Source organism: Aplysia californica, unplaced genomic scaffold (genome assembly GCF_000002075.1).
Source record: "Aplysia californica isolate F4 #8 unplaced genomic scaffold, AplCal3.0 scaffold00270, whole genome shotgun sequence".
NCBI classification, from domain to species: Eukaryota; Metazoa; Mollusca; class Gastropoda; order Aplysiida; family Aplysiidae; genus Aplysia; species Aplysia californica.
Window position 1 is genome coordinate 658,356 of NW_004797540.1, and position 13,273 is coordinate 671,628.

Here is a 13,273-nt window from a genome sequence, read left to right on the forward strand (position 1 = left end):
TATTGACAAAACCCTGCTGTAAACTGGGGGGGGGGGGTCGCAATTCAAGTCGTTTGTTGGACCAACTATTTGTCCTCTTATCCCTACTACGCTCAACTTAAGTTAATTCACATCCACCGCTCGCACCTTTTCATCAATGGATCGTTGGCACGTTTCAATAAAACATTTTTTGCCGTAGTTTGCGTATTTTTCTGTTGATGGTCTTCAAGCCAAGATGTAGATCTATAATACTATCAATAATCAATTAATATCAATATTAAAATGGTTCTGAGGAAAAAACCTCTGTGACAGACAATCTCAAATAAAACCAAAGATTGTAGCTTTCGTCAATGCCATAGCTCATGGCATACAAAGATTAAAATGTTTATTGTATAACATGTAATTAGGCTATTGTTATAATCGTAGGGTTTTCGACAATGCACCAAATGCTTGGTATCGATATTAAATCATTTCGGGTTTCATTCTATCGAAAAAATCATGGCTGCTCTGAAGCTTGCCGCACTCCTCTGCTTTGTAGCAGTCTGCTATGCCTCATCAGGCAAAAGGACTTTGGTTTTGGTAGACAACTGGTCAATCAGGGAGACTCACTCTGTGTTTTTCCGTTCTCTGAGGGGTGAGCGAATGTCTTTGTGAGATTTTAGCTGCATGTGAACCGGGGTGTGTGCAATGTGTTTTTCTCATGACACGTCACAGCTCAGCAGCGAGCACAGTCGTGACAGTGAAGTGTGTGTGTGTCAATCTCGAGTCTCTTAACCAATCTGTGCTTGCGTTTGTTGAATGCCAAATTTTACACCGCACTTTCTAGTCTTCTGCATTTAAGTATTTGAGGCTTTTTTTTAAAATCCTGTAGCCTGTTTTTTCGGTGGGCCTGCCCACATTAACACCACCTGTAGTAGTGTGGCTGGCACCTGGCCCTGGTCCATCATAGATCGGGGCTTTTCGGTAGGCAAGATCTAGATCTCTAGTCCCCCCAATTATTATTCGCCTATATTCCTATTTAGGGAATGTAATCGGGAGGAATTCCGTAACTAGATCTAGCGACCTCTATGAAACAAGGTAGAATCTAGAATTAGAGGGTGGGTTAGGGTTTGGGATACGCGGTTGCGCCAGGGTTAGTAGTTTAGATTCTTAGAATATTATTTGTTGGGGTGGTTGCTCTTTACGGAAATCCTTGCATATAGATTAATCGAGTTAAAACTTTACTGATATCAGCCTAGATGTAGATCTAGATCTAGAATCTAGATCTAGATATCTAGATTCTAAATCTAGATTCTAGAGTGGTGTCGCCGGTTCGCGTGCACTTCGCGATTGTTGAACCTATTTTCCGCCATTTCCGGCTTTGTACTTTCGTTTTTAGCTACTAAAACTAAAATAAAGAGGTGACGCTCATATATGACCTATGCAGTTGCAAGCGCAGTAAAACCTCTACTAAAACAAAACAAAAACTAAAGAGTTTGTTTTTATGTTCCTCAGAACAAGGCTTCGACCTCACCTTCAAGACTGCCGATGACTCCGCTCTGGCCCTCGTCAAGTATGGAGAATTCTTGTACGACAACCTGGTTCTTTTCTCTCCGTCAGTGGAAGGTTTGTCCGACATTTTGTCATTCATCTCTAACTGTATATTACAGTGTGTGTGTGTGTACAGCCCAGAAGTGATACAAGATCTTGTCTCCCATGACATTTATAATTGAGCATGTATTCACAACGCCTTGTTTAAAGCAGAATGATTGTGAATGATCAGCTCTGTGCCTCTGGCAAACAGCTCCCCCTCGGCTTGCAGTCGGAACTGGTGAGCCGAAGGCAGCGGCTTGGGCACATTCCTTTATGACGACTTCAACGTCAAATTTTTTTAAAATCCGGAATTCATTCAGTAGATGAAGAACTATCAAAATAGGTTCACTGGTTTTCATTTAATGACCAATTTAGTGAGGTTTTGTCACTTTCGTACCAAAAGAGGGCCCTGTTATAGTGGATTTACCCCCCCTAGGAGATAGAAAAGAGTTAATCCACAATCTGTCTAGCTGTGGGCTCTTCCAGGAATAACTAACTAAAGGTAGTGACCAAAAAAATAGTAGAAGCAACAAATCCAATTTCTTAACTTGAACAACAAACCTGTAGAAGACAGTCTCAAGTTTGTTTTACTTTGAGAAATAATTGTACAACCTGTTTGTTCTCAGAGTTTGGAGGGTCCATCGATGTAGCTTCTATCACCAACTTCATTGATGGAGGAGGCAATGTGCTCATTGCAGCAAGCTCAGACATCGGTGAGTGCATCATCTTTTCTTTTGGATAACTGGACACTTGGTCTGAGTAAAATTCAGACTGGTTTTTAAGTGTCGTTTTAGTGCTACAAAACTTCATTTTTCGTTTTTTTAAAATATCTGGACCAGATTGAGTTAGGAATGGATTGATGCTTGTTTTCGTATAGATTACTTATTTGATTTGTGAAAAAGTTTTCTGAGGTTCGACTTTTTGTAAATACTTGACTGGTTGGGACAGCTGTTCTGAGTGGGTGGTTACAGGTGGATCTGGTGTAGTTTGCTCCTTCCTTCCTATCAAATGTCTATTGTCCTTATAAATCTCTGCTGCTTTTTTTTTGTGGTTGTTTCGTCCATGTAACACATCTAATCTTGGGCACATAGGTGACCTTATTGTGTTGCTAGTGTGGAAAATCTCTTACTAAAACTTAACTAAAACTTGTAAGTGAAACTCATGTTTTGCTGTGTGAACCAGCCCCTTGCTCGCTGACAGTTGGAAAACTAGTATTTGAAAGAATATATTATACTGTGTAGTGTCGTACCCATTAGACACTCTCGTGACCCACTATTTCCGGGGTGCCTTGATAGTCGAAGCAGACTTTGTGCTGTTGAGGCTAGAGAGGTGAGCAGAGTAAGTCTGATTCCCTGTAAGGACTTCTCTGTTGACCTCCACCCCTTGGCGCTCATATGACCTTATGCAGTTGCGAGCGCCGTAAAACCTCTACTAAAAACTAACAACTAAATTCCTCCCAGGTGACCCAATGAGGGAGCTGGCCACGGAGTGTGGCGTGGAGTTTGACGAGGAGAAGAGCGCTGTCATTGACCACCTCAACTACGATGTGGCTGATGACGGAAAGGTGACATTTGATAGGCTTTTTGTAGCCCTGCCTTTTTCTCAATGTGGTATTTTTTGCTGATGATGGAAAGGTGACTTTTGATAGGCTTTTGTCTCGGTGTGGTATTTTTTGCTGATAATAGAAAGCTGACATTTAATAGGCTTTGTCTCAATGTGATTTATTTTTTTTCTGATGATAGAAAGCTGACATTTGATAGCCTTTGTATCAATGTGGTATTTTTTGCTGATAATGGAAAGGTGACATTTGATAGGTTTTTTTGTAGCCCCCCTCCCCACTTAACGGCAACAGATAATGAAAAAGAAAAAGAAAGAATTGTATCCCTTGTTTTGTCTCACTGATGTGTTTGATTTGGGGGACAGTGGTAGTTTTTGTTGATGATTTAACGGTGGCGTCTGTGGGGGCTCAGTACATTCCTGAGTTGTTATGTATCATGTTATATATGTGTGTTGTACATTCCTGGTTTGTTATGTATCATGTTATATATGTGTGTTGTACATTCCTAGTTTGTTATGTATCGTGTGTGACTGGATCGCTAACAACGACATGTATCACGTGTGTTGTATTTCTCCTGTGTGGCAGCACACTCTGATCGTGGCTGACAGCGACAACCTGATGAAAGCCCCAATGATTGTCGGAGACAAGGTCCCTGCCCCGCTTCTCTTCCGCGGTGTCGGGTAAGCTCTTCGTAGAAGCTATTGTTTGCTTTTGGTGGGTTTGAGGGGGGTTTTTTTAGTTGTTTGGATTTTAATTTGTTTTATTGGTTTCTATAAATTTGTTTTATTGTTTATATATGCCGCCATGGACTCGATTTCGATCAGTTAGGGGGCAGACCTCTGTGACTTTGCCTGTCAGGGTCAACCCAGGCTGGGTGGGGGTGGGGTACATCTCAGCAGAGGACGGAAATCCTTAATAAAGAACTTTTCTAAAGAACTTTTCTTGGGTGGTTGGCAGGTGCTCTGGTGTGGTTTGCTTCTTCTATCCTATCAAACATCTATCGTCCTGATCTCCCCTTCTTCTTTTTTATGGTTGTTTCTCTCTTGTAACTCCTCTAATCTTCTGGTGCTCATATGACCTTATGCAGTTGCGAGCGCTGTAAAACTCTTACTAAAACAAACAAATGTATTGAGATCTAATGGCTGCTGTTGCTTTTTGACACGAGAAGTTAATGTGCCATAAGTGCAGACTTTCGATAATTTGAACCATCTTTCAAAAGCTTTTTTTTAATAAAAAGATAATGTGGCTTCTAAGAGCCGCTGGAAGCACTGTTAGGATAAAACGTGAGGTGTGCTGACAAAATGAGTGAGGTCTCGGATTTTAGCCTTATTGACACATGAAATGTATAGGTTGGGTTTGTACTATTTATTATATGAAATGATAAAAGACATGTTTAACTTGAAGAAAAAGTGGCATCCCCTTAATGAAAAATGTACAAATTTGATTTGTCTAATTTCGGCTGACGTCTCCACTCATGGGTTACGAGAAGTAACTCATTTTGTCAGCACGTCTCACTAATGACCAGTGAGACAAAGGTCTGATGACACGCTGTGTGAAAAGTCTCTGTCACTGACGCTGGGCTTGTTGTTTCCTCCTTGTGTCGTGTGTAGCATGGTGAGCGACCCCGACAACCCCCTGGTGCTGAGTCTGCTCAGGGCCTCGTCCACCGCGTACTCCTACAAGCCTGATGAGAAGATTGATGAGGTGAGTCGCCTGGCTTATCATGATCACCCCACTCGTGACGCGACCTCAGTGCTGTCTTGCCCTATCTCCATTTTTGATAACGGGGAAAACAGTTCATGACAAATAGTTCATAACAAAGAGTGAGCTTAAGAAGTCACATTTTCACTGTTTAGCCCTATCCGTATGCCCTGGGGTCATTTTGTACCCCCAGGGGTTGTATTCTTCTCATTTTAGAATACTTCTAGTTCGAAGATCTCTTTGAAACTTTCAGTATTTCTCAAAAAATCATTTTGACAGACTGCTATGCAAAGTGTACGGATCAGATTAGCAAGTAAATTTCTGTTTTGGAAAGTGGTGGCACAGAGTTCCCTACGTGGTATGGATACGATAGTAAAACACGACATACGGATAGGGTTAATTGACTGTTTGCCTGTTCTAAAGAGTTGTTCTGTTTTAGTAAACTAAACTAAAAGTGGCTGTGTTTGTTGACTGATAACTGACACGCTGCGACTGGCTGTGTGGATGGTTGGCGGGTGCTCTGGTGTGGTTTGCTCCTTCTTTCCTATTAAACATCTGTCGTCCTTATCTCCCCTCCTTCTATTTTCGTGTATGTTACTCTCATGTAACACGTAATCTATTCTTCGGCACTTATATGACCTTATTGCGTTGCAAGTGTCGTAAAACACTTACTAAGACTAAAACTAAAGTTGTCTCTCTCTTTGGTGACTGTCTGTGTTCGTCGGACGTCTCCCCTCTGTGCTGAGAGTTCTCCTGTGTCTGGACAGTGCCTCTGTTTGCTTTCTGCGGTAACTGACACGCTGTGACTGTGGCTGTCTCTCCCCCCCCCCCAACAGTTCCCCATGGCTGTGGGTTCAAGCACCCTGCTGGTGGCAGCCCTCCAGGCCAGGAACAACGCCCGCGTGGTGTTTGTGGGATCCCTCGACTTCTTCAGCGACCAGTTCTTCCAGTCCAGCGTACAGAAGGCAAACGGAGGGAAGAGGTGAGGATGCCTTATTTTTTTATACATGGTCGCTTTAAGGACAAGCGGGCTAATCCAGATTTTCTGGGGTTTCCAAAAATCTTGACTTACACCAAAAGTGGGCATTGCCCTACCTATAGGAGAAGTTTGGTTTCAGTGATGTGTATATTTGTTTGGTTACAGAGAAAACTCTCCTTGTCTTTTAAAGAAGCTAAACAAGTTGCAAGAACTTTAACTTTGATTTTGTCAATACAGCATTTTTTGGGATAGCCCCGTTGTGCTTAAAAGCAACCACATAGTTTTGTCACACGACGCCTCAAAATTAAATATCAGTTCACGATTACTCAAGTGATGTCCCTGATAAAATTGCAAGAACCAACTCCCTTCAGTTTTATGCATCATTTTCATTGATTATATGTGTTTTTCATTTTCGTATTGTTTCTATTTGACAAAGAAATATTTTGCGTTTCAGAGACATGTGTACCGGGTATTGGTACCATAAAATGAAAATACTTAATAAAATGGTCGTGCTCAAAACTCTCTGATCACCAGTGAACAAAGTCTTTAGTAGAAGAAAATACTTGATGGTCAAGAACAGAGATTGGAGGTCAGGATATAATAATAATAATAAATAATAAATTACTCTTTTATTGATCCGAGTAGGGCAGTGACCACCCACCTATACCCCGTGTCACCGACACTTGCTTGACATTACTTGAGTCTGTACTCACCGCTTACTTAGCCACTGTCGCTCTAACTTTGCAGATTTGAGAAGTCTGGCAACCAAGATCTAGCCTTGAGCCTTTCCCAGTGGACGTTCCGGGACAAGGGAGTGCTGCGTGTTGGGAAGGTGTCACACCATCTGAAGGGGGAGAAGGTCCCGCCTCCTTCGTACACCGTCTTCCAGGACGTGGTGAGTCCGTCTGTGTCATGTGTCCCCCCGTGTCTATGTCGTAAACCGCGGTTGTTTGAGGAGGCGGGAAAGAAAGGGGGGGGGGGGGGGGGGAGTAATTAATAGTAATAATAATAGATAGCATTTGTATAGCACCTATCCCCGCTCAACAGCAAGTTTTATGCACTTCACATTCTGTACTATTACCCAAACAGACCTGAGAGTTTTCTGAAACAACCTCAACTTCCTGGGAAGCATAGAATGCAAGCGGCCATTTGTAGGCGCTGAAACACTAACACACTGACAAGATCTTTTGCTGTGTATGGCCGTGTACCCATTCCCACCTGGATGAAGTGAGAAAAATTCGTGTAAAGTGCCTTTCCCAAGGACACAACGTCAGGCCCACGGCTCTAACCCCGGCCCCGCAACCTCACGATTACGAGTCCGGTAGCCCTACCACTAAGCCACCAACGCCACAATTGGCACATGAAACAGCAGCTGGCACAACCTCTTGTAACAGTGGAATAACACATTGAAGTCTCATCTTCTCCATGTGAGAGTCTGTCGTAATGACCAAGTGTTTGACCTATATGTACTGTCAATGTGTTGTACTCATACTCTGACAATATTTTATGCTTTACTTTACTTTTCCGATCCAGCGGCCATCTAAGTTCTAGCGCTTCGGCCTGGAATCTTTTATACCCATACACTGACAATGTGTTATACCCATACGTTGACAATGTGTTATACCATACACTGACAATGTGTTATACCATACACTGACAATGTGTTATACCATACGTTGACACTGACAATGTGTTATACCATACACTGACAATGTGTTATACCCATACACTGACAATGTGTTATACCATACACTGACAATGTGTTATACCCATACACTGACAATGTGTTATACCATACACTGACAATGTGTTATACCATACGTTGACAATGTGTTATACCATACACTGACAATGTGTTATACCATACACTGACAATGTGTTATACCATACACTGACAATGTGTTATACCATACACTGACAATGTGTTATACCATACACTGACAATGTGTTATACCATACACTGACAATGTGTTATACCCATATGCTGACAATTTTGTACACCCATACACTGACAATGTGTTATTTCTCTTGCTGACAATGTGTTATTTCCCGTTTGCCTACAGGACTACTCTGTGGTGATTGAGGAGCTGGTCAACGGTCAGTGGAAGCCGTTCAAAGCCGATGACGTCCAGCTGGAGTTTGTGCGAATTGACCCATTCGTGCGCACCACCCTCAAGGCCAGAGGTAGGTCACCGTGTCTCCGCTCGCTGTGTTGGGGATTTTTATTTTTTACATTGTTTTATTGCTTCCCAGGAAGCTAAGTATGTTTTAGAAGGTCAGGATAATAATATATTGTTTAGTTTCAAGAGTGAGGTTTGTTTTTTTTGCAGTGGGGGTATGCGCCATATATCAACGGGAACATTAAAAAAATGTTGTGTGTTTGAAGTAAAGACAAGTTTTATTTATGTCAGAAAAGATCACTTGAAAGGCCTCTGGCATCATATCTTAATATAATGCCAGTTAAGCAAGTGGAAATTATGAATGAAACATTGGCACAAAATTTGTTTATAAATAATATATATATAGGTATCCTTGTTTCAAGAAAGCAACAGATATATTTACATAAAAAAAGCAAAAACTAAAGAAAATTTCTCTCCCTGTATCTGTGATGAAGTGTGTGCATATGTGTGATGCCGTGGTAGAATCAGGCGCTTGTCCATTTTTGGGCATGTGGAGTTATTAGTATTATCTGAAAGCTGATTTATTCGCCTTGCTTCTAATGAAATAAATATCAATTTACCTTGAATAGAATTCAAAATATTTGCGATTGAAGGAAGTGAGGGCGCCTGGTTTTATTGGTGAAATTAGCGAGAAAATGGCTGCCAAAGTTTGGTAACTCCTATAGCCAAAAGAGTCTTTTAAACCTAAAAAAAATAGCATATTTTATGCCTTTAATTAAGTGTTTTTCAGTACAATTCACCTGGAAATGTGTTTTTATATGGACCTAAAAGAGGTCAAGCCAAAAAAATAAAAATTTGATAAAAATTTCCAAACTGGCAAAAAAAGACCTGTTTCTCCGATTTCTTTGTTTTGACAAGCGCCTGATTTCACCACGCTGCCTCACATATTCTGAAGGGGGGGGGGGTGGGGGTGTTTCTTAGCAATTGTTCATCATCGTTGTTGGTTGTGGTTGCAGACGGCAAGTTCAGCACCACGTTCAAGCTGCCGGACGTGTACGGAGTCTACCAGTTCAAGGTGGACTACAACAGAGTGGGCTACACCAGGCTCTACAGCGCCACACAGGTGAGTAATTCACTCTGGTCTTTCCTCCTCCTCCCCACCCCCCCACCCCACCCACCATCAGGGCTGTGCTACTGAGTGGATGTTGGCAGGTGCTCTGGTGTGGTTTGCTCCTTCTTTCCTATCAAACATCTATCGTCCTGATCTCTCCTCCTGATCTCTCCTCCTGATCTCTCCTCCTTCTTTTTTATGTTTGTTACTCTCTTGTAACACCTCTAATCTTCAGCACTTATATGACCTTGTTGTGTTTGTTACTCTCTTGTGACACCTCTAATCTTCAGCACACTTATATGACCTTGTTGTGTTTGTTACTCTCTTGTGACACCTCTAATCTTCAGCACTTATATGACCTTGTTGTGTTTGTTACTCTCTTGTGACACCTCTAATCTTCAGCACTTATATGACCTTGTTGTGTTGCAGGTGTCATAAAGTCTTACTAAAACAAAGTGCTACTGCTTAAAGTGTCTTTAGGCCATTCCCAAAGGTGTGAGTGGGTGGTTGGCTGGTGTTCAGGTGTGGTTTGCTCCTTTTCCTATGAACCGTCTGTCGTCCTGATCTCCCCTCCTTCTTTTTTGTGTGTTACTCTTTTGTAACGCCTCTAAACTTCGTCACTTCTATGACCTTGGTGTGTTGCAAGTGCCGTAAAACTCTTACTCTTACTAAAACTAAAGACGCTGATGTGTATCTCTCTCTCTCCTTGGGTGGTTGGCGGGTGCTCTGGTATGGTTTGCCTTTCCTATCAAACATCCATCGTCCTTTTCTCTCCTCCTTCTTTTTTATATTTGTTACTCTCTTGTAACACCTTTAATCTTGGGCGTTTACATGACCTTTTTGTGTATGTTGTAAGTGCCGTAAAACTCTTACTAAAGCTAAAAACTTTGTCACTTTTTTTACTTTTATTGTGTTGCAAGTGCCGTACAACTCTTACTAAAGCTAAATTCTTCGTCGCTCATATGGCCTTGTTGTGTTGCAAGTGCCGTAGAACTCTTACCTATACAAAAACTAAAGAGGCTGATGTATGTTGTGTATCTCTCTCCCCCCAGGTGTCGGTGCGGCCGCTAGAACACACGCAGTACGAGCGCTTCATCCCGTCAGCGTTCCCGTACTACGCCTCGGCTTTCTCCATGATGCTCGGAGTTTTCCTGCTCAGTTTTGTGTTTTTGCACTACAAGGAGGATACGAAAGATAAAAAAGAATAGCGCGAGCTTTAACCCAAGTCTTTTGTTGTTGTTTTAGCGTGTTAATTTTTTGGTTGTTTGAGAGACTTATGATGGTTTCAAATGAAGAGCGTAATTTTGTTTTACGTGTATATTTTGATGAGGCGAGAACTTTGTAGAGGGAGAGGGTAGGACAGGAGTCTGAGCAAGAGAGTGGTTGGAAAGAAAGATCACAGCTGTCAGTTTTCCCAGGTTTTATTTCTGCCCTTCGCTGTGTGTACGGGAGTGGGAGGGTTTGTAAATGTGCCGGTGAATTGGGGGAACATTTCTCCCATCAGTCCTTGCGCTACAAAACTACTGAGATGCTCACTTCTTTTCGATCCAATATGGTGATGAAGACAGTCTGATGCTGTTTCTCGGAGTCTGCTGAAGTACAAGAGTACAAGACTTCACTCATCAAGAAAAGAAACTAGTTTGATTGTGGAATGACTTCATTGTGATACCACCGCGCCTTTACTGTAAAGTGTACTACTGTGCTCATACTATAGCCCTCTCAGTTGGTACCACCTAGCTGGGAGGGGGGGGAGGGGTTTGAACTTCTTTAAAATGAAAGTTGTTATTTAATTTACGCTGTGAAAGTTTCAAGGGTTTCAACTTGTTGTGTTGTCTTTTTTATCAAACGTCTGATACGAGTGATTCATTAAACGTTACCACATTGTTTATTTCTTCTTGTTGTTGTCGCTGAATTCTGTTTTGGAATCTACGGTCAAAAAGTGTGACCTATTTTGTGTGGGTGGTTAGTGGGTGCTCCTTCTTTCCTGTCAAACATCTATCATCCTTATCTCCCTCTTTTTCTTTTTTATGTTTGCTACTCTCTTGTATCACCTCTAATCTTCTGGCGCTCATATGACCTCATGCAGTTGGGAGCGCCGTAAAACTTCTACTAAAAAATTATTTTAAATGACCTATGTGTGGGTGGTTAGTGGGTGCTCTGGTGTGGTTTGCTCTTTCTTTCCTGTCGAGCATCTGTCGTCCTTACCTTTCCTCATTTTTTGTGTGTTTGTTACTCATTTGCAACTTATAATCTTCAGCATTTATACGACCTTTATAGCGCATATCCCCGCTCAACAGCAGGCTCTATGCGCTTTACACTATATTATTACCCCAGCAGACCATAGAACACTCCGAAACATTCTCAGCTTCCCGGGAAGCATACAGTGCGAGCAGCCGATTAAGCACTCAAACACTAACAAACTTAGTAGAACCAGAAAAAACTATATATTCCTAGAATACCCATAGTGTCGTAGGCTACTGTCAAAATGCGACATGCTACTCTTATTGTCGTGTTGCCACAGATTTGTTCTAGAACATCCTCACTCAGCATTTTGTCACAGTCATTTGTAACGCTATGGTCTAAGTCTAAGTCAGTTTTTGATGTTTTGTTTGAGAGAAAACAAAAAATCTGCTAGTGTATGGGTAAAACGCCCCTGTCAACACAGAAAACTAAAAATGTGCAAGTAAGCGAGCTCTTTGTTCATTTTGCCCCTTCCTGGGAGCGAACCGAAGACCTACTGTACGAACCTGCTATGTCGGGGGAACCGGTGGTTCAGTTGGTGTCGTGCTGGGCTACAGAACGGAGGACTCGGTGTCGATCCCCAGACCGGGCGCTCTGGAAGTCGGGTCTTCTTGACTTGTGGCGGAGTGTTCACGGTTCTCAGCCTAACGGCTTGGTCCTATCGGTGACGGACGTTAAATTCAGAGGTCCCGCCTTTTTAAATATTTAACCGAAGAGTGTTGTTGGGGTGTAAAACCAATGCTCTTCCACTTCCATGCTAATCCAAAACATCCGTATCAATAATGTTGATCTGGCGACTTTGATCATTTTTCTAGTAACTGCTGTGGATTTCAAAATTATGTTGATGTATTGTGCTAAAGTGTTTCTTCAGGGTGTAGGCTACCTGAGAAACGGAATTTATATTACATGTAGGACCTATTTGGTTTTACGAGGGTCTTAAAACTTTTACAAAAATAAAAAATAAAACTGAGGAAAATTTTTTTTAAAAGAACAAACAAGCGAAAGAAAGCTAGGATATCGTATGGTTGTATTCAGTAAAACAGACAATATTTTTTTTAAAGACCAGTTAAAATTACAAATAAAGCACTTTAAAAAATGACAAATTACAGGTAAAGGACTTTAATAAAAAACGACAAATTACAGATAAAGGACTTTAAAAAATGACAAATTACAGGTCAAAAGTAAAGGATATAAAAATAACTTACGGGTGGGAACATCAAAAACCGACAAATTACAGGAAAGATCTTAGAAAAGCGACACAAAGCTTATATAATGTACTATGTACATACATCACATACATGTATGTCACAAAGAGACATGACAAAATAAAGAGCAATTGCTTGTGTTTTTAACGATTAATTACAAGAAACAATATTTCAAAAATAAGGTGTAGCTCTAATTAAATTAAATAAAAGTAAAAGAGATTTTAAGAAACAGTAAGCTAAAATAAAACGAAGACTAAAATAAAACAAAGATTTTTTTTAAAGAAAAAAAACTTAATAAAGCGAAGAATGCTTCTTACTTGGACCATCAAAACAAAAAGTGAAGGACATTTTTTTTAAAACAAAATAATAACAAACAGAGGTTGTGATCTCAAATTGAGTAAGATGCAGCACGTTTTTTTATAGTGCTGTTGTTATCACCCAACACCAGGAAATTAGTTATGGTGGTTACGCACGGTTTTAGTGTGTTGTTTCTTTGTTGTGTTTTTGTTTAGTTTCGTTATTGTATGGGATTGTATTGTTTTGTTGTATGCTTTGAGAGTATTGTTTCATTGTTGTTTTGTTGTATGAGATTGTATTGTTTCGTTGTTGTTTTGTTATATGGGATTGTATTGTTTCGTTGTTGTTTTGTTGTATGGGATTGTATTGTTTCGTTGTTGTTTAGTTGTATGGGATTGTATTGTTTCGTTGTTGTATGTGATTGTATTGTTTCGTTGTTGTTTTGTTGTATGGGATTGTATTGTTTCGTTGTTGTATGGGATTGTATTGTTTCGTTGGTGTATGGGATTG

At 40.9% G+C, this 13,273-nt stretch overlaps 2 protein-coding genes across 2 annotated transcripts in view; one reads left to right on the plus strand and one right to left on the minus strand.

Annotated features, from left to right (window-relative positions):
- The first annotated feature begins 460 nt into the window (after positions 1 to 460).
- LOC101846218 (dolichyl-diphosphooligosaccharide--protein glycosyltransferase 48 kDa subunit) lies at positions 461 to 10,908 on the plus strand. Its single transcript, XM_005101103.3, has 11 exons — positions 461 to 613; positions 1,474 to 1,584; positions 2,178 to 2,264; positions 3,012 to 3,115; positions 3,695 to 3,789; positions 4,720 to 4,813; positions 5,647 to 5,792; positions 6,537 to 6,684; positions 7,853 to 7,973; positions 8,926 to 9,032; positions 10,073 to 10,908. Exons 1-11 carry the CDS (start codon positions 478 to 480, stop codon positions 10,226 to 10,228), a joined length of 1,305 nt encoding a protein of 434 aa, XP_005101160.1. The 5' UTR covers positions 461 to 477; the 3' UTR covers positions 10,229 to 10,908.
- LOC101851048 (mucin-2-like) overlaps positions 10,533 to 13,273 on the minus strand; it is an 8,930-nt gene continuing 6,189 nt past the window's right edge. The window contains exon 3 of the mRNA XM_005101124.2: positions 10,533 to 10,612. Coding sequence (XP_005101181.2) covers positions 10,533 to 10,612 — 80 coding nt within the window. The remainder of the gene's footprint in view (positions 10,613 to 13,273) is intronic.